Source organism: Dysidea avara, chromosome 4 (genome assembly GCF_963678975.1).
Source record: "Dysidea avara chromosome 4, odDysAvar1.4, whole genome shotgun sequence".
Lineage (NCBI taxonomy): Eukaryota > Metazoa > Porifera > Demospongiae > Dictyoceratida > Dysideidae > Dysidea > Dysidea avara.
The window spans coordinates 262,011-283,001 of NC_089275.1; the positions used below are offsets into that span (position 1 = coordinate 262,011).

The 20,991-nt window shown below is 39.7% G+C and overlaps 2 protein-coding genes across 3 annotated transcripts in view; one reads left to right on the forward strand and one right to left on the reverse strand.

Moving 5' to 3' along the window:
- LOC136252522 (MOB kinase activator 3B-like) lies at window positions 1-8,573 on the reverse strand. Its single transcript, XM_066044979.1, has 8 exons — window positions 8,418-8,573; window positions 8,302-8,367; window positions 3,352-3,436; window positions 3,205-3,298; window positions 2,719-2,852; window positions 765-880; window positions 629-715; window positions 1-171 (listed from the first exon to the last, which is right to left on the reverse strand). The coding sequence occupies exons 1-8, from the start codon at window positions 8,451-8,453 to the stop codon at window positions 142-144; spliced, it is 648 nt and encodes a 215-aa protein (XP_065901051.1). The 5' UTR covers window positions 8,454-8,573; the 3' UTR covers window positions 1-141.
- LOC136252513 (TBC1 domain family member 2B-like) overlaps window positions 8,473-20,991 on the forward strand; it is a 26,236-nt gene continuing 13,717 nt past the window's right edge. For both annotated transcript variants that reach the window (XM_066044968.1, XM_066044969.1), the window contains exons 1-9: window positions 8,473-8,581; window positions 8,675-8,757; window positions 8,806-8,848; window positions 14,622-14,733; window positions 14,778-14,916; window positions 14,969-15,031; window positions 15,313-15,367; window positions 15,418-15,508; window positions 20,845-20,901. In XM_066044968.1, coding sequence (XP_065901040.1) covers window positions 8,572-8,581; window positions 8,675-8,757; window positions 8,806-8,848; window positions 14,622-14,733; window positions 14,778-14,916; window positions 14,969-15,031; window positions 15,313-15,367; window positions 15,418-15,508; window positions 20,845-20,901 — 653 coding nt within the window. In that variant the 5' untranslated portion in view covers window positions 8,473-8,571. The remainder of the gene's footprint in view (window positions 8,582-8,674; window positions 8,758-8,805; window positions 8,849-14,621; window positions 14,734-14,777; window positions 14,917-14,968; window positions 15,032-15,312; window positions 15,368-15,417; window positions 15,509-20,844; window positions 20,902-20,991) is intronic.

Here is a 20,991-nt window from a genome sequence, read left to right on the forward strand (position 1 = left end):
TCAGCAAATAATATATTATTTATAGCAACTCTTTATTAGCAGTACAAAACAATAAACTCTCTTATGTTAGTCTGTCTGTGTGTGTATGGTGATGTAGCATTGTTACCATAGTGATGTATTAAAATGTTATCCAGTAAGTGACTAGTAACACAGCTTGGCTGTAAGGTGTTGCTATGGTAACAAGACAACATAATATAGCCAATCAGAACACTGGTAGGACAAGCACTACCCACATTTTTGGGCTTGGTTATACCTAACCAATACCGCCAAGGTTTCTGGGTGATATTGGGCAAAAAAGCTAAATGATCCCTACTACAGGATAAACAGCAGAAATCATAGTCCAAAAATGGGAGCATGGTCTTGACAAATAGTATGGCTTGTTTGGAGGTATTTCATGGTAGAATAAGATTGGCAGGTAGTTAATACACTGCTCGTGTTCAGTGTCTATAGTGAACTAGTAATATCTTTAGCCACATGAAACTGACTGAACATTCACTATCTTTAAATGTCCATCAAACTTATATGTGTGAGTATCACCTAATATCAAGTCACATGTGACTAACGATAGAGTAGTGCTTGTCATACCTCCTGATATACAGGCACTGTCACCTAATATCAAATTACTCACCAAAGGTTCGAACTCCTTGCCTTCAATCAGTTTAAACTCCACCACGAAATAGAAGAAATGTTTGTAACAGGAGTTGACGTGAGCTTCCTGTAACAAGTGTAGTTGAGCCACTAATTATGATGACATCATCACTTACCGCTCCCAAGACAACCAACTTGTCAAAATGATGGATGTATATATGGACAAATACTCGGTATAATCTCGTGAGAATCTTCTTGCAAATGGGAATAAATGTTTTAGGAAATGGTACACCTGTAGTGTGCATATAAGTGTTAACAAGGGTACACCTGTAGTGTGCATATAAGTGTTAACAAGGGTACACCTGCAATAAGTAAATGTTACAAGGTATTCCAATATATCTTGTGCTCTATTAGTGAAAATCAAAAGTCAAGTAAGAAATTTCCAGTAGGAGAGAGACTTGTACACCACAATCAGTAGTTTTAGAATTACAATGTTAACACAATAAAAATATATAACACTGAGTTAGGTCAAGCCAGGATAATGGTGTATTTTGTCAACATTGGTAGAGATGCGAGATGTAGGGCTGTAACAAATATTCGATTCGTTCAGATTTTGTTCGTTAAGATTTTATCTGGATACCAAATTTACCACTTGGATGTTCATTTAGTAGTAAATTACAAGAGTTTACAGGAAATGGTGTTAGTTACTGTACACAATTGATTATAAAGACATCGCAGAGAGAAAGTGTGTAGCATGTGTGTAGCTGAATTCTAGCGCTTTCGCATTAATCAAAATGTTACCAAATAGTTTGGTAATCGCTTGTTAAGACATCCAAATATGGATACCACATTTTCGTTGCAGCCCTAACAGATGACCACCATCTTAGCAGTGACATCTCAGTTCATCATGTTTAGTCCAAGTAAACAATTTATAATGCTCGAACTACAAAAATATCTCAATAGATTACAGAAAGCTGATAGATCAACAGGAAGGGAAGTCTCAATCTCTTGTATGTTATATAGCGGGTTAACACTAGCAAATTGCCCGTATATTTTACTATCTACTAAAAAAGTTAGTTTGAAGCCCATAACAGCCATGAGATGTTTATGAGCAGGTTGTTTGATGAGTCCTATCGTTAATGTAGCAGACACGTGCAATCACTTAACTCGAAGGTAACAATATACTGATGTGGTTTCTAAATATACTGATGTGGTTTCTAAATATACTGATGTGGTTTCTAAAAATACTGAATACCAAATTTAATGTAGTGATTAAAGTTTTGACGGTTAGTGGTGGTAATATACATGAAGTCTCATACAACATGTTTGTGCTGTGGACTACGTATGTATGTTGGAGTGTTCATCACAATCGTTTTTACTTTTTGGAATATTTCAAGTTACTTTGTGGTACAATTGTCATTTCATTTGTTCCTTTAAAAAGATAACTTTTACTACTAGCACAATGAGATGTAAATCATAGCTTATCCATGTTTTAAAATGTGAAAAGGCATTTAATAATACCGTACTGTTATTCAAAAATGCAATACCGCTCATCCCTAGCATCAGAACTTGAAGCAACCCTTCTCTTCCAAGTCAAAACAGAGCAATAAAATAATGTTACATGTAAACACAATGTCCATCAGTGAGCAGTTAAATGTGCTAATGATAACCTTATAAATGGATTAGTCACAAGTAGACTTTATCCACAATGACGTCACGGAGCACAAGATGGCCGCGTTATTTGGGGTACTAATGTACAAGTGTCTATGGAGAAATTGTTTTGATCGATCATATTTCACTCGTGAAGAAAGATACCAACCAGTAGCCAACAAGTTTGGGTATAACGTAACAAAAGCCATTGCACACAAGCATCATCTCAAAAATTTTCCACCATACGATACAAAATGTTTATTGTATTGTCTTGTACCCATACCTGTTGCTTAGAGCTCGATATCTCCTTCTCTGGCTGAAATAGAATCGATCAAAACAATTTTTCCATAGATGCCTGTACATTAGTACCCCAAATAACGTGGCCATCATGTGCTCGTGACGTCATTTTGGATAAAGTCAATAAGCACAACTGGTCAGGGTAGTTACAATGTCACACAAAAGGTAACATCATAAACTCACCAGCTTGGACAACAAACACATCCTCATTATTAATAATACTCTCGATCCATTCCATTAGCATCGACATGTATTGAGGTGCTGACAGTGCCGTCGGCTTCTTGTACCTGTCTGTGTCCGCCCATAGGTACTCATACCTGTATAGTAGTAACCATGGTTACATTGTGGACTCTTTGAATTTCTTCCTAATAAGGTCAAAGATTCAGATCTGGGTATTTTACCTTTAAGGGGAATGTGTAGTGGAAATTTTAGTACTGTGTGGAGTTAATAAAACAGTTGGCACATTTTATCACCTGGAACAGTTACCAAGGAAACACGTCATTTCCACAGGAGAAAACATCATGATTATACTCCTCCAGTCAACAAACCGGTAAAGGTAACCAAATGAGTTTTTCTTGCCAATGAACGCTCAATTGGCTTGAGGGGGTTCTTTATTGCAGCTCATCCCAAATAGACGTAGAAAGGTGTCCACCCACAATAGTAACTCACTTTTGTCCACCTGACATGATCGGACAGGTGGCATCAGTGCAATAGTCGGACACCGTCCCATAAATCAGGTTGATCCGATTGAAGAAGTCCACAACTAGTGCAGGAGATGAAGTCACACAGGGGATCACATGATCTCACACTACTCACCATGTATAGCTACCCAGTCATTATATGTTTCCTCAGGGGGTAACCTGACAGCTGCTCTGAGGTCAACTCCCGAGTGTAGGGATGCCTGGAGGGGGTGGATAACATGGTAAACACCAGAGGAGGTTGATTATCACACATCACATGATCTCATAGTTCAACCCCAACACCTCAGTATCAATACCAACTGTGAATTGTATCCATGACACATAGGAGGAGATCAAAGCATCAAGTGCAGTTAAAATAAATTATACAAAAATCTTGTTTACTGGGATAAACTAATTTATTGTGTGGATGATCTAATGAAGTATGACATCATTAAATTGTTGGGATATTGATGATAATATACTACCATGAAATTGTTTATCTATTTCACTCCGGTCCTCTAACAACTAAAAAAGTTTACAAAGAAAGGACTTAATGCGTACACAAAATATAATCCAAATATTTAATGCTCCCCAGCAATCCCACCATTTGTTAGTTGAGGCTCATGTGAGCCATCTAAACAAAGGGATTCAATTAGAGCTCCTGCTCTCCACACAAATCCTTCAGCCACCCCACTACAACACATGGCTAAGAAACAAGTGTTACAATTCTGTTTGACACGTAGTAACCAGCATCAGTTAAGATGATGTAGTCTTGTTGCTGTAATCGTGTTAGATAGCTAACTATTCTGGATTAGCTGATAGTGGTCAGATAATATTACAGAAATTCCCAGTAGCAATCACTCCTATATACATAACAAGTCTTTAGCAATGAAGCTCTACACAATACATCAATAAGTCCCTTCAACAATACAATGAAATAATCCCCCCCTTTGTTAAAAAGCAGGAAATGCCATCAAATAACAAGCACCAGTTAAGAATTACCTACTGTTGTGTCTCAGACTTATCGAATATACTGGAATGATGCCGTTAGGAGGGTATGTTAAAACAGTGGACTCGGGACCCACGGAAATCCAACTTTTCTTGGAATTTTATACACTTCACAGTATTCTATACTTGTACTAGGTACCTCTGCAAGCAGTCTTGTGTGGCCAATCCACTTTTACCCCCTCGCGGCATCTCGCACGATGTTTACACCAATTAGAAATTATAAGCGTCTCTGAAAAGTGTCTGAAGCTGACTGCATTAATTACAGGTCACTCACTATTTCCCAGAGTATTTGTTTACACAATGTTTCTAAACTTTAGTAGCTAGGTGACATGATAGGCTAGCATGCTCACTGTGCACAAGACGAATAATTACCAGCTAAGCCAAGCTAAGCAAGTTCCAGCAGCTCTTCATACGTCATGATGCATTTGCACAATGCTCCTAAACTACTCTAGTAGCTAGGTGGCATAATAGACTAGTATGCTTACTGTGCAGCAGGCAGTGGCCTATAAATGCGGTCAGCTTCAGACACTTTTTAGAGGCGCTTATAATATCTAATTGGTGTAAACATCATGCGAGACACCGTGAGGGGAGAAAAAGTGAATTAGCCATGCAAGACTACTTGCAAAGGTACCTAGTACAAGCATAGAATACTGTGAGGTGTATAAAATTCCAAGCAGAGTTGGATTTACGTGGGTCCCCGGGTCCCCTATTTTTACCTACCTCTGTTAGGAAGGGTTTTGAATGATGCTGTTAGGGAGGGTTCTGAATGATGCCGTTAGGGAGGGTTCTGAATGATGCCGGTTCTGAATGATGCCGTTAGGGAGGGTTCTGAATGATGCCGGTTCTGAATGATGCCGTTAGGGAGGGTTCAGAATGATGCCAGTTCTGAATGATGCTGTTAGGGAGGGTTCTGAATGATGCTGTTAGGGAGGGTTCTGAATGATGCCGTTAGGGAGGGTTCAGAATGATGCCAGTTCTGAATGATGCTGTTAGGGAGGGTTCTGAATGATGCTGTTAGGGAGGGTTCTGAATGATGCTGTTAGGGAGGGTTCTGAATGATGCCAGTTCTGAATGATGCTGTTAGGGAGGGTTCTGAATGATGCTGTTAGGGAGGGTTCTGAATGAGGTTGCTACGGAGGGTTCTGAATGATGCCGTTAGGAAGGGTTCTAACCACTGTGTGAAGCACGCTGAGCTTGCAAAATGTGCATCTTGAAAAACAGCTATTTTGGTTCGGAAACATTTAATGTACCACAGCAGTGAACAACATCAACAGTTGTACAATAACAAGACAACTAAACAAACAAGTTTCCAGGTAGCTAATGCTCCCAAATTGTTTCATAGGCTCATGCTAACAGATACCAGGCCATTGGAAACAAACTTTTTGAAGATTAAACTCCTTAAATTAATAATTACACTTCACAAGGGGTAATCCCCTAATAAAAGATCTTATTACATCACCCAGTGTGGTCTCCATGGGGCACTAGACAGGTCACCATGGTGACAAATTGTTGTCGAATGAGGTGAATAGGTGATAGGAATATGTGTGGTCTGTTTGTGTGTGTGTGTGTAAAACTGTCTGTCCGTTTGTGTGTAGTGTCACTAGTGTGTACCACATATTGGAAGCTATCCCACCAGCGGAGACACTCATGTGAGCTTATAGGATTTGTATAGAATCAACTTTAAGAGGGTTTGATTGAAAACTAGGTGCCAATTGAAAGCTTTTCTTATGATGGTCCATTGAACCCCACCGGTTTGATATTAATATACAGGATGATAGGAGGCATCATCACGTAATGAAGAGCTCACCACATGAAATGGAGGGAAAACGGCAACAATGGAAGAGAATAGAACTGGAAATTGTATTCAAGGTCTCCATAATCCCGTAAAGTCAGTTTAAAGTTTAAAAGTCAAAATATGCAATTAACATGAATTCTTACTGCTAGCGCTTAGTGTGTGTCGACCTCCTCGCTATCCCACCTATGCACCCACAAGAAGGATAAACAGCGAGAGTAAAGTCTTTGAACTAAAATATTCTGAGCCAGGCAATCACTCGATCTTGTAATCTAGTCATATGCTATCAACTTGGGTGGGTGTGGAACTAATTTTCAGGTTTATATGCTGAGCACTAAGTAACGGTCTTCCAAGTTCATAGAATTGGATGTGTGTGGAAGGCCCCCAGTCACAAATAGCCTTGCACAAAGCTCTGTAACTTTTGAAGTGTATATCCTATATATGGCCATGCAATTGACGTTGTTCTACTTGAGATAATACCTAGGGGTTACCCCTAATGCTAAAGGGTGGAGCCAAAACTAGCCGTGTAAGTAACTTGGAAACACACAAACCCTTTAGCTTTATAAACTGATTCATAACTTGACGGTGATTGGTTTTTAAAACTTTTTCTATTAACTATAGGTCATATATGACACACGTGAGTAAACCCACAATCAAAATAAGTGACAAGAACTTGAAACATGGTAATGCGAGTCACTGTTGCTCATAAGCTGCTCTCCAAGTAGCTCAGTGAACAGACTTTTGATCAATATGTAGTTTTAGGCTGTTAAGTTATCCCACCTAATGTTACCATGTGTTGTATACACATTTATTCCCCAATAGTCTATGCAGGTTTAAGGGTTAACACACACACCAACCAGGTGGAGGATCTGCTGGTATTCTAGTGGGTGCTCATGTGCCCGTGCCATGAACACTACCAGTTAAACAGGATAGTCCATTTTATCCCTGGAAGGTTGTGACCTGTAACCAGACAGTGCAGAAGAGCAGGTGCATAGTTACCATAACCCTAGCAATGATCGATACACTCCTCTCTTGAAGTTGACACTGGGCAGGTATTGGTGTATCACGTACTAGGAAGCAGCTAGCCTTTAACATGTTCTGTTCTGGTCTGTTCTGTTATAATACATATAAGCTTTTCAGTCCACATAGAAAGAGGACATAAATGACCACAAGTTGCTACACTTCAATAACACACAATGTGCCAGGTTGTGAACACAGTTTGACAGTTTTCAGACTGTACAACACAAACAATATATTTCTAAATGTCAAGGGACCAGTTTAGTTAACTTCTAATGATCCTTACAGCCATAAGGTTGTAAAAAACATATTGAGGCAGCCAACCTTCTCAGTCATTTGTCCAAGAACACACACACGTTTCCTCTGAGGTAACAGTGTGCTTGCTTTGCAGCTACGATCAGCAACTGTGAGTAAATAAATTTGTTCACACTATTCCATGTGTTTTTAACTCCTGAGCTTTAACTCCTCTGGCTATTGAATCAGGTTAGTATTCATTCACACAACTACATCTGACACAACGTCAGGATCACAGAAATGAGATTATAACATTGTGTTCTAGACAACCAAGCTACCTCAATTGATTCAAATTGCAGTGAACCATACCATGCGTTAAAATGAACATCAGTTCGGCAAACTTCGGGATGGGTTGGAATGGAATGTTTGAGTGGTGGGACAAACCAGGGGTCACTTGTGTTATTAGGCAACAAAAGGGTAATACCCTACATCATGCTCCTATTAGCACATGGCATAAGCTAACAAGACCAGATCAGACTTGTTATTGTCCAGGGCCTATCAACCACCCAAACTGAAGCCTCTAACATCATCCCTTAGCCAGATAAGATAGGGTGAGGAAGACAAGGGTTTCTATGGTAGTAGTAAGTGGTGTATACATGATCCTGCTCACTACACTGATCACACATGCACACACTGGGGATCAGTTACAAAGGATACACACACTACACTATATCACTAGCAATACAAACACAACACCATATCACACACAGTAACACTATCACATATAACTAATCTGTTTACACAATCACTAGTGTAGGCTGTTGTCATGTATACATGTCATGTTAAGTGAAGCTGGTTTGGAGGAAGAACTTGTATGGATCGAGTACAATGACTGGAAGGTTTAACAATACCCCAAAACAAATAACATTTACACCCCCTGAGGGTATTACTGACCCCCAAAACAAGTATATCACACGTTAAGGGAGACTGTTCACTGTCTTACGGACCCCTACTAACTGACGTCATAGCACTCACCTTAGCTTTCTTGTGTAGCTCGTGCTTCATCGTGCCTTTCTCCCATTTCTTCTTCGGCCGGAACGTCTACAAGGCAAGACGTAACAAGCAATACAATAAGACGGCCTATAACTCACCCTCGACTTCTTACTAGAGAGAACACTACTCGCCATTTGATCGTTACTGGTACCGCGGGTAATCGCTAATATTGCATGGCGCGCCTTAAATGGAAAATTATTAGTATCCTTATCACGTGAGAGCGCTTATGACTGAACACAAAAGAAGCGCAGGATGTCCTCAGGTACCGCGAATTGTATCAGTCTGTGTAGTGTAGTGTGTTCCAGCGTGTGGTAGTGTTGTAATGATGTAGTCTGTATTGCGTGATCACTTGTAGGTGACCACGCCTCCCCTACAGCTGATCAAGATGCGGACACGCCCCCACAAGTCTCTATTGATAGTCTAATACCACCCTCTGAGGTATGGCTACATAAAGGCATCACACATCACGTGATATACCCATTGTAGGTCCAGCAACACAAATTGTGTGGATACCTGAACAAGCAATCTGGTTAGTGGCCGTGTGGCTTACATTTTAGCTGTACATGATGTACCAGTCTGTATGATGTGTGTGTAGTTATGAAGAGAGTACCTTGTAGTTTTGTGGCTGTTTAGAAACTTCCAATCAAGTCAAGTCACTTGCTGGTCTAGGGAATGTTTTAGTCTTGCGTAGCGAGTCCACTTTTTAAGCACCATGGTGGAGAAAATGCGGTCAGGTCATGTGAAACTGCTGTACAGACTTTATAGTAGTATTATTGTTGCTGACATGTTTCCAATAGTTTCATTCATGGTACACAACATGTTGTCGCACACGTGTGTTGAAACACCACATGGAGGTCACATGGGATACTCCATGAGGTATAACATGATAAATTTATTCCATTGGCTCAGTCATAGGCTGACATGAAGTAAACACTATCACATGTTAATTACATAACTTACATTCCTATAATTGTGGAAAACATCTAAACCTGCAGTGTTGTAGATTGTAAGGCTCCCTGGATACGTTTAATTTGGCTGTATTTTGTCTTCCCTGGTAGATGTTTGTCTTCTGTTTCTTGTAGTGAGTGAGCTCTTATCGTGTGAGTAAGTATCCAATGGTGTATATTGAAATCAAACCATCAGGGTTGAATGGGGTTGATTGGATTTAGCCTTTTGATTGGCACATATAGTTAATCACTACCCTACGGTTCTACGTACGTACAAACCCTATGGCTCATGTGACCTCCTTTCTGCTACAGTGTTTATTTTAGAAATGTAGTCAAGAGAGACCATGTGTGATAACCTGAGGGCAAATGAGTACAGTGGAACCTCTCTATTACTAGCATATTGGGACCACCCATAATTTTTGATCAGTTTTTGCTGTAATATAGAGGTTTTCCTCTTTCAGAAGTAAAATTGTATTAACCAGACCTGTTGGTGTTTATACTGTGTACCTTAATTAGGGGAGTCTGCTAAGAGAGGTTCCACTGTAGATGCATTAATTGTTTGTTCTGCTTTAATTGATGTAGTTAGGGACAGTTGAAGAGTTCTCGTTTTTGTGTACTCAACATGTGTAACATGCTCTAGGCCTGGACTATACTCTAGTTAGGAGATCTGGACTACTGTATGTGTACAAATTTTCTGGGAGCTTAATTTTCATGGATTTTGCAGTTGCTTGACTGTCCTCAAAATTTTCATCCTTGAAAATTAATAAATAACAGAGTTAGCTCTATGCTTTCTAATAGGTAACCTCAGTGGAAAGAGTGATCCTCTAATAGGTAACCTCAGTGGAAGAGTGATCCTCTAATAGGTAACCTCAGTGGAAAAGAGTGATCCTCGAAAATAAAACTGTGAAAAAATCTTCTTTAACAGAAACGTTTCTAGTTCACTTAAGAAATAAACCTTTGGTATATTGATAAACATACAATGCTTGCACTATTGTCTTACCTTTTATCCTTCTTTACCATGGCCATCAGTTAAGGTTCTCTGCTGATAGTGTAATAGACTACAGTATGGCTTCCATCTACGGGTGTACATTACATCAAACTATTTGAACACATGTGGCTCAGTGGTTTTCGAAGCTGGCAGTTGATATTGTAATTGTAATGTTTCAACAGGAATTCCACTCATTACGGCGCTGATATTGTTCAGTGAGAGCGACTTGCTCAATATCACAGTGAACTAGACACGTGTTAAGTGAATATAGTTTAGTGATCTGTAAATGTTTTTTTCCAGCAAAGAAATTGACAAAGTTGCTTGTGTTTCTAAATGCCGAGCTAAACGCATTTCTTTGCTGTGACCAACACTATTGTTGTTTAGTTACGTGAATCCGACTTACTACAGTTTAGCAATTTATATAATGGTGTGTTATGCTAGTTGATTACTTGCATAATAATATATAGTGCTGTGATAAGCTCTATAGTGGCTGGTTTCCAGGGGCGTTACTATTCAGTGGACTGGAACACTGGACTGGACTACTGGACTGACATATTTTTGGTTTTTGTACATTCTATGGTTGGATTTATTGTGGAGTCTTGCTAGTAAGCACCCTTAGGGCACCTGCAGCCCACTTCTAAATGCTGAAGACCAGCAGTGGAATATGTGAAAACTGTCATTTACATTATGCCACGATACAGCGCTTATTTCTTACCATGGTGTGTAGTAATGCTGCAGGCAGTGCAGAGAATGTGACAGCATTAGTTAACCAGCGATCAACATGCCTGTAGACAATATATCCTTCGAGATATCCTTCGAGATATCCTTAGAGCAAGCTTGAGGAGCAAGCTAGTCTCTCTGCTATAGACTTCTTTTCAGTGCAGGGCCTTATCAATTAAAGATTATAGCTAAGCGCCAGTGCTGAAAAATTGAATTGGTAAGCTCCTGCACTGAACTAGAGGCCTGGCCAAGCGAGACTAACTTGCCCCTCAAGCTTGCTAAGGATATCTCGAAGGATATTGTCTACTGGCAAGTTGATCGCTGGTTAACTATTGCTGTCACATTCCCTGCACTGCCTACAGCATTACACATCAGGGTAAGGAATAAGTGTTGTATAATAGTAGCGAAATTATTAAGAGACAGTTTTCGCATATTCCAGTGTTCGTTTTCAGCATTTAGAAGTGGGCTGCAGGTTCCCTAAGGGTGCTTACTAGCAAGACCCCATAAATCCAACCATAGAATGTACAAAAACCAAAAATATGTCAGTCCAGTGTTCCAGTCCAGTAGTCCAGTCCACTGAATAGTAACGCCCGGTTTCCAGGGTATTTAGTGTAGTCATGAGCATGCAAAAAGTTCACAAAAAAGAATAAGAAAAATTAGGAAATGTTAAATTAGAGTAGGGACAGTGTATAGTGCTGCAATAAAAAGTACTGAAACAAGCTGGATTGGAGTAGTACGTAATGTCCAAATAAAACAATAAGAAGTGAATATCCCTATGGTGCTACACTCAAAATGCACAGCTTGTTTCAGTACTTTTTATTGCAGCACTATACACTGTCCCTACTCTAATTTAATTTTTATTATACTTGTGGAAATAGTTTTTAGCCAAATGGTGTACTACTGTTGAAAACATGTGAGATATCACGGGATTACCTTTTGAGACACTTTTAATCAAAGTGTGAAACAAGAAGTACTTTCAAGAGCACAAATCCGTAAGATGGATAAGCAGGTTCCAAGGAGAGGCCAAACCAGCAGGGTCATGTACGTAGGTCCTGTCAGGTAGGTTGCCTACATAATTGTGTGCATTTCCTAATTAACATAGCAATCTTTGTGTGCAGGTTGTGTTTAGAATTAGGAGCCCAACATTTATAATGGTTCCTGGAGTGCAGCTAGTTCCCATATCGTGGCTTCTTAGGGACTGGAATTGTGAGGGAATGAAGTCACTGCCTAATCAGGAATATACCCTCTAATATCCAGGCCTGTAACATTATATAGTACCCTACAACAAGTCTGTGTTGTTCTGGCCTACAAGAGATTGTGATCCCTGTAGTTATACTGGTTGTAGTGGGTAGTGATACCCTTATAAGGCCCCTAGTGGGGTATGTAGGTCGTCCTGTGGCTAGCTAGGTTTCATGTTCTGTATTGCTGACTCATGCAATTTCCTGTCTGAGGGGTAGTCCATAACACAACACAGTTTCCTAACATAGCAATCCCCAACATTGTAATGGCTGCACTGTACACCAACAAAGAAATTGAATGTGTTAAAACAATCAACTTAGCCAATGAGATTGTTAGATAACATGTCACCATTGATTGGTGGAGTGTGACATCATGTTGCTTAACAACAACATGGTAAGCAATACTATATAGCCTATATATTTCAAGGGGGGGATTTTCGCTGATGTCGTGGTTTTGGGGGTTACCAGCGAAAATTTTATCCTTGAAATATTTAGACATATATAGTCTAGTACATTTTGGGAGTGCTTGCAGATTTTATTTTTAGCACCGTTGCTCAACCTCAAAAATTGCCCTCGAAATATTTTGGCTATACGGTATCACTGAGTATCCTGCAATGGGTGCATGAATGAATTAGAATTGAGGGTAGAGCAGTGTGTGCTGTATTTCCATTATATCACAGCTTGTCTCTGGTGAAAACATTGGAAATCAGTTTATCACTGACATCAATTTTATGTGTGGTGGGAAAATTTGGCAGAAGAAAAGTTTGGCTCATTGAGTGAAATAAAATGTTGTAGTGGGCATACCCCACCATCCATTCTGACCTGTTGAAGTCACTCATAAATAGTGGTCAACTTTCTTGTCAGAAATCAAGCTGTAATGATGCGTTGTGCCCCTCGTAACTCATGTATTGCAGTAGTAGTTGGTCTTACAGCACAGCCAGCCCCTACTATTGAGTGACTTCCTTTGGAAGACGAGTTCAAATCAGTGTTATACAACTAACAGACTACTATTCAACATAGTGGTAAAAATTTGGAAGGGAAAATCTTTAGATTGTTCACCACAGTTTCACCTCGTCACATCAACGCTAACAGCAAACTACTAAACCATTGTAGTATACAACATGACAATAGCTTACACACACACACACACACACAAACACACACAAACACACACGCACGCACGCAATCACTCACACACACACACATTCACTCAGACGTACACACACGTACGCACACACACACAAACACTCACACACACACACACACATTACACACACACACACACACACACACGCACGTACACACACACACTACACACACACAACGCACGCACACACACACACACACACACACACACACACACACACACACACACACACACACACACACACACACACTTGAATTTGAAGCCAGCCATCATAAGATGATACCATCCAGGGATGTGGTCACTCTTTCCTATCTTCGATGAGGACGAATGGTGGTACACTTAGTCCTCGTCGAAGACTGAGGACTAGTGGTGGTACTGAGTGGTACTGAGTGAAGACTGAGGACGAATGGTGGTACCTGGCCCCATTGGAATTAGATGGAGGTGTAGTGAAAGTTGTTGATGAATTTAAGTATTTTGGATCATTGGTTGAGGCACATGTTGGGGTGGTTGGTGAAGTTAGCTGTAGGATTGCGCAAGCATCTAGAGCTTTTGGTAGTCTCCATGATTCTGTGTTCACAGCATCAGATTTGACGTTGGAGGCCAAGAGGATGGTGTATAGATTTGTAGTGTTGGGAGTGTTGTTGTATGGTGCTGAAACCTGGGCCCCCACTCAAGAACTGGTTAGTAGGTTAGACAGGTTTCACCGACGATGTGTTTGTTCAATCTTGGGTGTTAGCAGATCTATTTAGTGGAAGGAACACCTTACTACTGCTGAGCTGGCTGGTAGATTTGGTATGGTAGAGAGTATTAGTGGTATTGGTGACTCACTAATACAGTACATGGTTGGGACATGTTGCTAGAATGTCAGAAAACAGATACCCGAAGAAGCTGTTATTTAGCTGGCTCTCTCAGAAGCGTCCTGCACATGGTACTAAGCTTCATTGGTGGGACAAGGTCCATCAGGATTTGAAGAAGTGTGGGATAGATGAAACATCACAGTATAAGGAAGCTCAGGATCGTACCAGATGGCGTTCACAGTGTACTTATGGACTAGATAAACATGTGATGGCGCCACTCTTAAACAAGCCCTTTATTTGTGCCACCTGCCATCTCTCATTTAGGAGAACACAAGATATTGCAAGGCATAAGTGTACCACCACTCATCCTCATCGACACGCACGCACACACACACACTATACACACACACTACACACACACACACACACACACACACACACTAATGACATTGTTCTCCTCCACAGCTACTCCAGGGCTAAAAGCACTGAAGAAATGGATCAGTAGATATTGTGTATTCAGTGAAGAAGAGTGTAAACTAATACTATACAACTCTAAGACTGATAGTACTAGCCAAGGGTATGTGAAATAGTGATGGTGTCATTGTACTACCATAGTGACAGGTCCATTGACATCAGCAATGCATCATTCTTGTATCATATTTCCAACCCCGCCCAATTCACCATAGTAACGGGTAAACAAGATCATGTGATGCTGGCACACAGTCAGGAAGCCATGATGTACTGGCTGACAGTGCTACAAGTAATCTAATTGGTTATTTTGTGATGCTCTCATCTGATTGGCTGTATTACAGAGAAAGAGACGTCAGTTTAGTGAACGACGGAAAAGGTCACAATCAGCAACCTTATTACAGGAGGTGTGTGTGTGTGTGTATTAGTAACGTAGACGAGTGTTCTATTAGAATATTTTGCATCTAGACCAAGTGTAGCTGATATGTCTCTGATAAAATAAGTGAACACACAATGAGCAGTTGTTGGCTATTCTGAACAATTTATTTTGTTCAGTTAGTAATTACACTATAAGTGATATTTTAAAGTATTTTAATTGATTGTAGAGAAATCCAGCTTGCTGTAACACCTTACCTGTTATACTGCTTTATATAGTGAAATAGTGATTAATCTGTGTGTGATGTTGCAGAATACTTCAGGTCTGGTGGGCACAGCTGATAAAGGATCATATGATCATATACCAGGTGGGTGTGGCTGATACTAATCACATGACCTACTAGCCCCACCCCCACAGCTCCAGACTACATACAGGAGCCAATAGGATCCAACACATATACTACTGGTAGCAGTAACAAACAGGGAGCTACCTGGATCAAGAGCTTAAAGTGAGTTTAGTAGATCATTCATCAGTTATAAGTTAATATCTAAATTCACTCATTATTGGGGTTTAGTGGGCTAGTGAAATGAGGTTATCAAGTAGTCAACTAATTGATGCTCTAACTAACGAATAATTGACTCTTCGGTGTATTTAGCGGGATCCAGGATGCCTCCCCCCCCCCCCCCCCACCATCTCCTGCTTTTAGCACGAATAATTGACTCTTCGGTGTATTTAGCGGGATCCAGGATGCCTCCTCCCCCCCCACCATCTCCTGCTTTTAGCTCTTCCTACCTATATCACTTTGATATGACCAGTAAGCCACTTTGATATACCAGTAAGCCACTTTGATATACCAGTAAGCCACTTTGATATACCAGTAAGCCACTTTGATATACCAGTAAGCCACTTTGATATACCAGTAAGCCACTTTGATATACCAGTAAGCCACTTTGATACACCAGTAAGCCACTTTGATATACCAGTAAGCCACTTTGATATACCAGTAAGCCACTTTGATACACCAGTAAGCCACTTTGATATACCAGTAAGCCACTTTGATATACCAGTAAGCCACTTTGATATACCAGTAAGCCACTTTGATATACCAGTAAGCCACTTTGATACACCAGTAAGCCACTTTGATATACCAGTAAGCCACTTTGATACACCAGTAAGCCACTTTGATATACCAGTAAGCCACTTTGATATACCAGTAAGCCACTTTGATATACCAGTAAGCCACTTTGATATACCAGTAAGCCACTTTGATACACCAGTAAGCCACTTTGATACACCAGTAAGCCACTTTGATATACCAGTAAGCCACTTTGATATGCCAGGAAGCCACTTTGATATACCAGTAAGCCACTTTGATACACCAGTAAGCCACTTTGATACACCAGTAAGCCACTTTGATATACCAGTAAGCCACTTTGATATACCAGTAAGCCACTTTGATATACCAGTAAGCCACTTTGATATACCAGTAAGCCACTTTGATATACCAGTAAGCCACTTTGATATACCAGTAAGCCACTTTGATATACCAGTAAGCCACTTTGATATACCAGTAAGCCACTTTGATACACCAGTAAGCCACTTTGATATACCAGTAAGCCACTTTGATATACCAGTAAGCCACTTTGATACACCAGTAAGCCACTTTGATATACCAGTAAGCCACTTTGATATGCCAGGAAGCCACTTTGATATGCCAGTAAGCCACTTTGATATACCAGTAAGCCACTTTGATACACCAGTAAGCAGTGTTGGGCAAGTTACTTTGTAAAAGTAACTAGTTACATATTACATATTACTTACAACTGAACTATTTAGTTACAGTTACATATTACTCATAAAATAAAGTAACTATAATAATATTACATATTATATTACTTTGTGTCCACAGCCTTAAGCTGTCACGTGTGAAACTACCACCTTATCACGTGACATGATTGCGTTGTTGGGCAATGTGCAAATCTTGGTTATAAGCAAGAAGCTGGTGAATAAGCTTCATTCAGTAGGCTTCATTACTTCGTTGTGGTTAGGTGTTACTCAGTAGATTACTAACGAGATTAGTAACTTCGTTACTTGTAGTAATAATATTACGTAATATTAGACTCATTACAGTAACTATATTACTTAGGTAACGCGTTACATTTGTAAGTAAAGTAACTTGAGTTATATTACCTGTTTTTATAGCATATTTCATTATATTACTTAGTTACCACAAAAGTAATAATATTACGTAACGCATTGTGTTACTCCCAACACTGCCAGTAAGCCACTTTGATACACCAGTATGCCACTTTGATATACCAGTAAGCCAAGTTATATTGAATACTTTTAGCTGAAAGGCAGACATATAATTCTCATTTACTACAAGTTCACTAAACTCAAACTGTCACCCAGTACCTTCATGAATGGTAAGCACCGCTAAAAATAATTATTGTTTGGCACCATTGTTAGGGTCCCCAATTTGAAAAGCCAACTTTTACAAATCAATCCCCCTATCAATGTGGGATGTTTATCGTAGTATCCCATTGCTAGATCCACCATGAAACTAGATGCATGATTGTTGTCTTCACAAAAAAATATTGCTTTTTGTATCTGACGAGATGCAAAATTTATTTTAAAATATCCGTGCTCCACACAAATAACCAGATGAAACTTGCAAGATCTTATCTAGAGTTGTTGTAGTTAAAAAGGACACACAGCAATAAGCAAATGATTTGCTACATTCGCAGCACAGGGCTGATGTCTTTTAAAAATTACAAAACAAAACATGAACTTTCGAATTCAAGCTGCCCTACCAGCCAAGACAAGTAAAGCCAAATATTCTTCACAGTATTGTGATGAGGTTGGATGCATAGTCTGTCTATGCTGTAAGTCTGGAAAGGATCTGAGACTTCTCACCATCTGGGTGACGAGCATCAAAACAGTTGGGAATTATATTGTGTCTTCTAGCCATTTCCGATGCTTCTGTAGCCACAATACCCATCAATGACAGACTGGAACGATGGCAAAAGATGTCCCTGGACAGTTTGTGCCAGTGGTTGTCAATTATTATTTCATCGATACCCTCCAAGCGTCATTCGAAGCTCTAGACCACAGGAAGTAAATCATCCAAAACTGGCTTCACCTCTCATGCTCCACAGTGGCTTCAAATCTTTACTAGATCACCCTACAGCATCATCATGTTGCAAAATATAAATAAACTGAAAAAAGCACGAAATCTTTCATTTTCGAATCGAGCTAAGTTGGGCTCCTGGTGAACTGCTGGATCACATGAAATCACAGAAAAATGACTGCTACTGCTGCCAAACATTTTGGTCTATCTTTTATCATCATTCTAAACAAAATTAGGTGATCAGTGCGGCTTCAGAAGTGGAATCCCGTGAAATGAAGCACAAAAATTTTGACACTCATCACCCAGATGGTGAGAAGTCTCAGATCCTTTCCAGACTAACAGTATAGACAGACTATGTACCCAACCTTATCAGAATACTGTGAAGAATATTTGGCTTCACTTGTCTTGGCTGGTAGGGCAGCTTGAATTTGAAAAGTCGTGCTTCATTTTGTGATTTTTGAAAGAAAGCAACCCTGTGCTGGGAATCATTTGCTTATTACTGTGTGTATTTTTTAACTACAACAGCTCTAGATAAGATCAGCAAGTTTCATCCGGTCATTTGTGTGGAGTACGAATTTTAAAAATAAATTTTATGTATTGTGAGATATTAAATTCGATATTTCTGTGAAGGCAACAATTGTACTTCCGGTTTCATGGTGAATCTAGCAATGGTATACTACAATGAACATCCCACAATGATAGGAGGATCGATTTGTAAAAGTTGATTTTTTGGTTTGGACCCTCCCTACCATTGTAACAGCTTTTATTCTTCTACAATGGCCTAAATGGTACAACACTACTGAGAGGTAATTTCAAAAACATCTTAACTACATTATTAAAAGCTGTTTTGTACGTGTGCAATGAGCAAGTTAATATATAATTAGGTACAACGTAAACTGTCGTAGGACATATGGTGATTACTCACACAAGGATGCTTGTTGCTATGTGTATACATCAATTGTAACACATTGTATAGCTAGCTAGTTTGCATCTCTGTTAGTGTCGTGTGGCATAGGGTGTGAAAGTGTAGTATCGTGCATAGAAGTTAGCATTATGCAAACTCAGCCTCTTGTGGTTATAATCAGTTTACACTCATGCCCCACGTGGGTGTTATGTGATTCGATCACTGCTGCTGCAAATGTCAGTATACAGCTGCTCAGAATGGCTTCCCTTTTATCTATTTGCTTATTTGCTTATTTATTTATTTGTTTTACTGTGCAGAAATCACACAAGATTATAACACACAGATGTAATTACTTAATTTATTACAAACTGATCTAAGGAGGGAGAGAGAATTAACTATATAGGGGAGTGGGTTCCAAAGCTTAATTGCTGAGGGAGAAAGGAAAATTTATATGATTCAATGTTTGTCATTAGTTGTTGATAATATCCATTCCTTAATCGAGGGTCACAAGGGATATCTTTAGGGATATCAATGTGATCATTAATAATCTTGTACATCATTATGAGTTATGAGTTTAGCTCAGACTGTTGTAGTGTAGGTGGATCTAGTGTAGTCAGCATATTAGAAACACTGGAGTATCTTGAAAAATCATTTAGAGAGAATCTGACAGCTCTCTTCTGGATGGCTTCAATTTTGTTTATAATGATTGTTGTGTGGGGATTCCAAACAGGTGATGTGTATTCCACAAAAGGTCTAATTTTAATGAACTTGTTTTTGCCCTCTCCTTGTCAGTTCCTGGATCCACCTCTGCTGTCCTAGTTATCAGGATTTATTTAGTAATGCAAAACTATTTACAGAATTCCATTGTAAATTAACAGTTTACTAAATCTACAGTAAACCAACCTGTCTCTGTCAGGCCAAACTTAGCCTCAACTACACATGGTTATAGCCTGACTATAGTGTATTATATAGTTATACAACGGCCACGAGTGCTCTGCCTGATATAAACGCACAAGCCTGAGGGCCGTCAGGCCCGAAGGCAAGTGCGTTTATACAGGCAGAGCACGAGTGCACGTTGTATAACTGTTATGTACCACTCACCTAATAGGTGGGGAGAGTCTCACAAGACAGCTGTAACACTTATAAAGTCCAGGTTTCTAACATCGATTGTGGGTAACCAAGCCAGACGTTGCGATGACGTTCCCCCTGTAGTACTGCAGCCACCTGAGATATTGAAAGCTAATACGCTATGGGTTATATCTCTAACCTGCATTCGCTGCTCGACTCTCATCATGTAGTGCTCAACATGCCAGTGTACCATATAGACTAAGCACCAGACTAATCACCTTAGTGATTCTCTCGAGCGAAAAAAAAGCAGCTAAATAGACGGTTTAAGTAAACTAAACCTAACTACTAAACAATACTAGTCTAATTCTTACTATTGACACTGGCTAAACTCGAATCTGGTGGCATGACAAAACTGGTTCCCACAATCGAACGTAAAGGTTAGTATTATTTAGAATATATTTGTTTTATTGAGTCATTGTCGAAGTGGACTACAGTTTAATCTGGGCTATCACACAAGCAGTAGGAGTGATGGTGGTAAACTAATGATACTGCTGTTACCATGTAACATGTTACCTTGTAGCAGTTTTGACATATTACACAATAGAACATACCTCCATATAAGGACAAAGATTTGGTCCAACATGAGACATTGTAATAACACGCTACTGTAGTTTTAGTAGTTCTGGTACCTCAGTTCATATTCTCACATGATCCATTATATGTCTCACATGATGCCCTGCAGGATTCCCTCCCTCATCCTACCCAAACGTAGTCCGATACCTTTACCATCATTTGTGAGGTATTGTGTGTATGTGTTGTGTTATGTGTGTGTGTGTGTGTGTGTCACTGTGTGTGTGTGTGTGTGTGTCACTGTGTTTGATTGTGAGAG

Bases quoted from the DNA above. Each gene is read 5' to 3' on its own strand.
- LOC136252522 (XM_066044979.1), bottom strand. From the start codon at position 8,453: ATGGCGAGTAGTGTTCTCTCTAGTAAGAAGTCGAGG. The intron at 881-2,718 runs GTGAGTTTATGA...TGCACACTACAG, and splicing joins TGTGTTTGTTGTCCAAGCTG to GTGTACCATTTCCTAAAACA. The intron at 716-764 runs GTAAGTGATGAT...CACTTGTTACAG, and splicing joins AGTTGGTTGTCTTGGGAGCG to GAAGCTCACGTCAACTCCTG.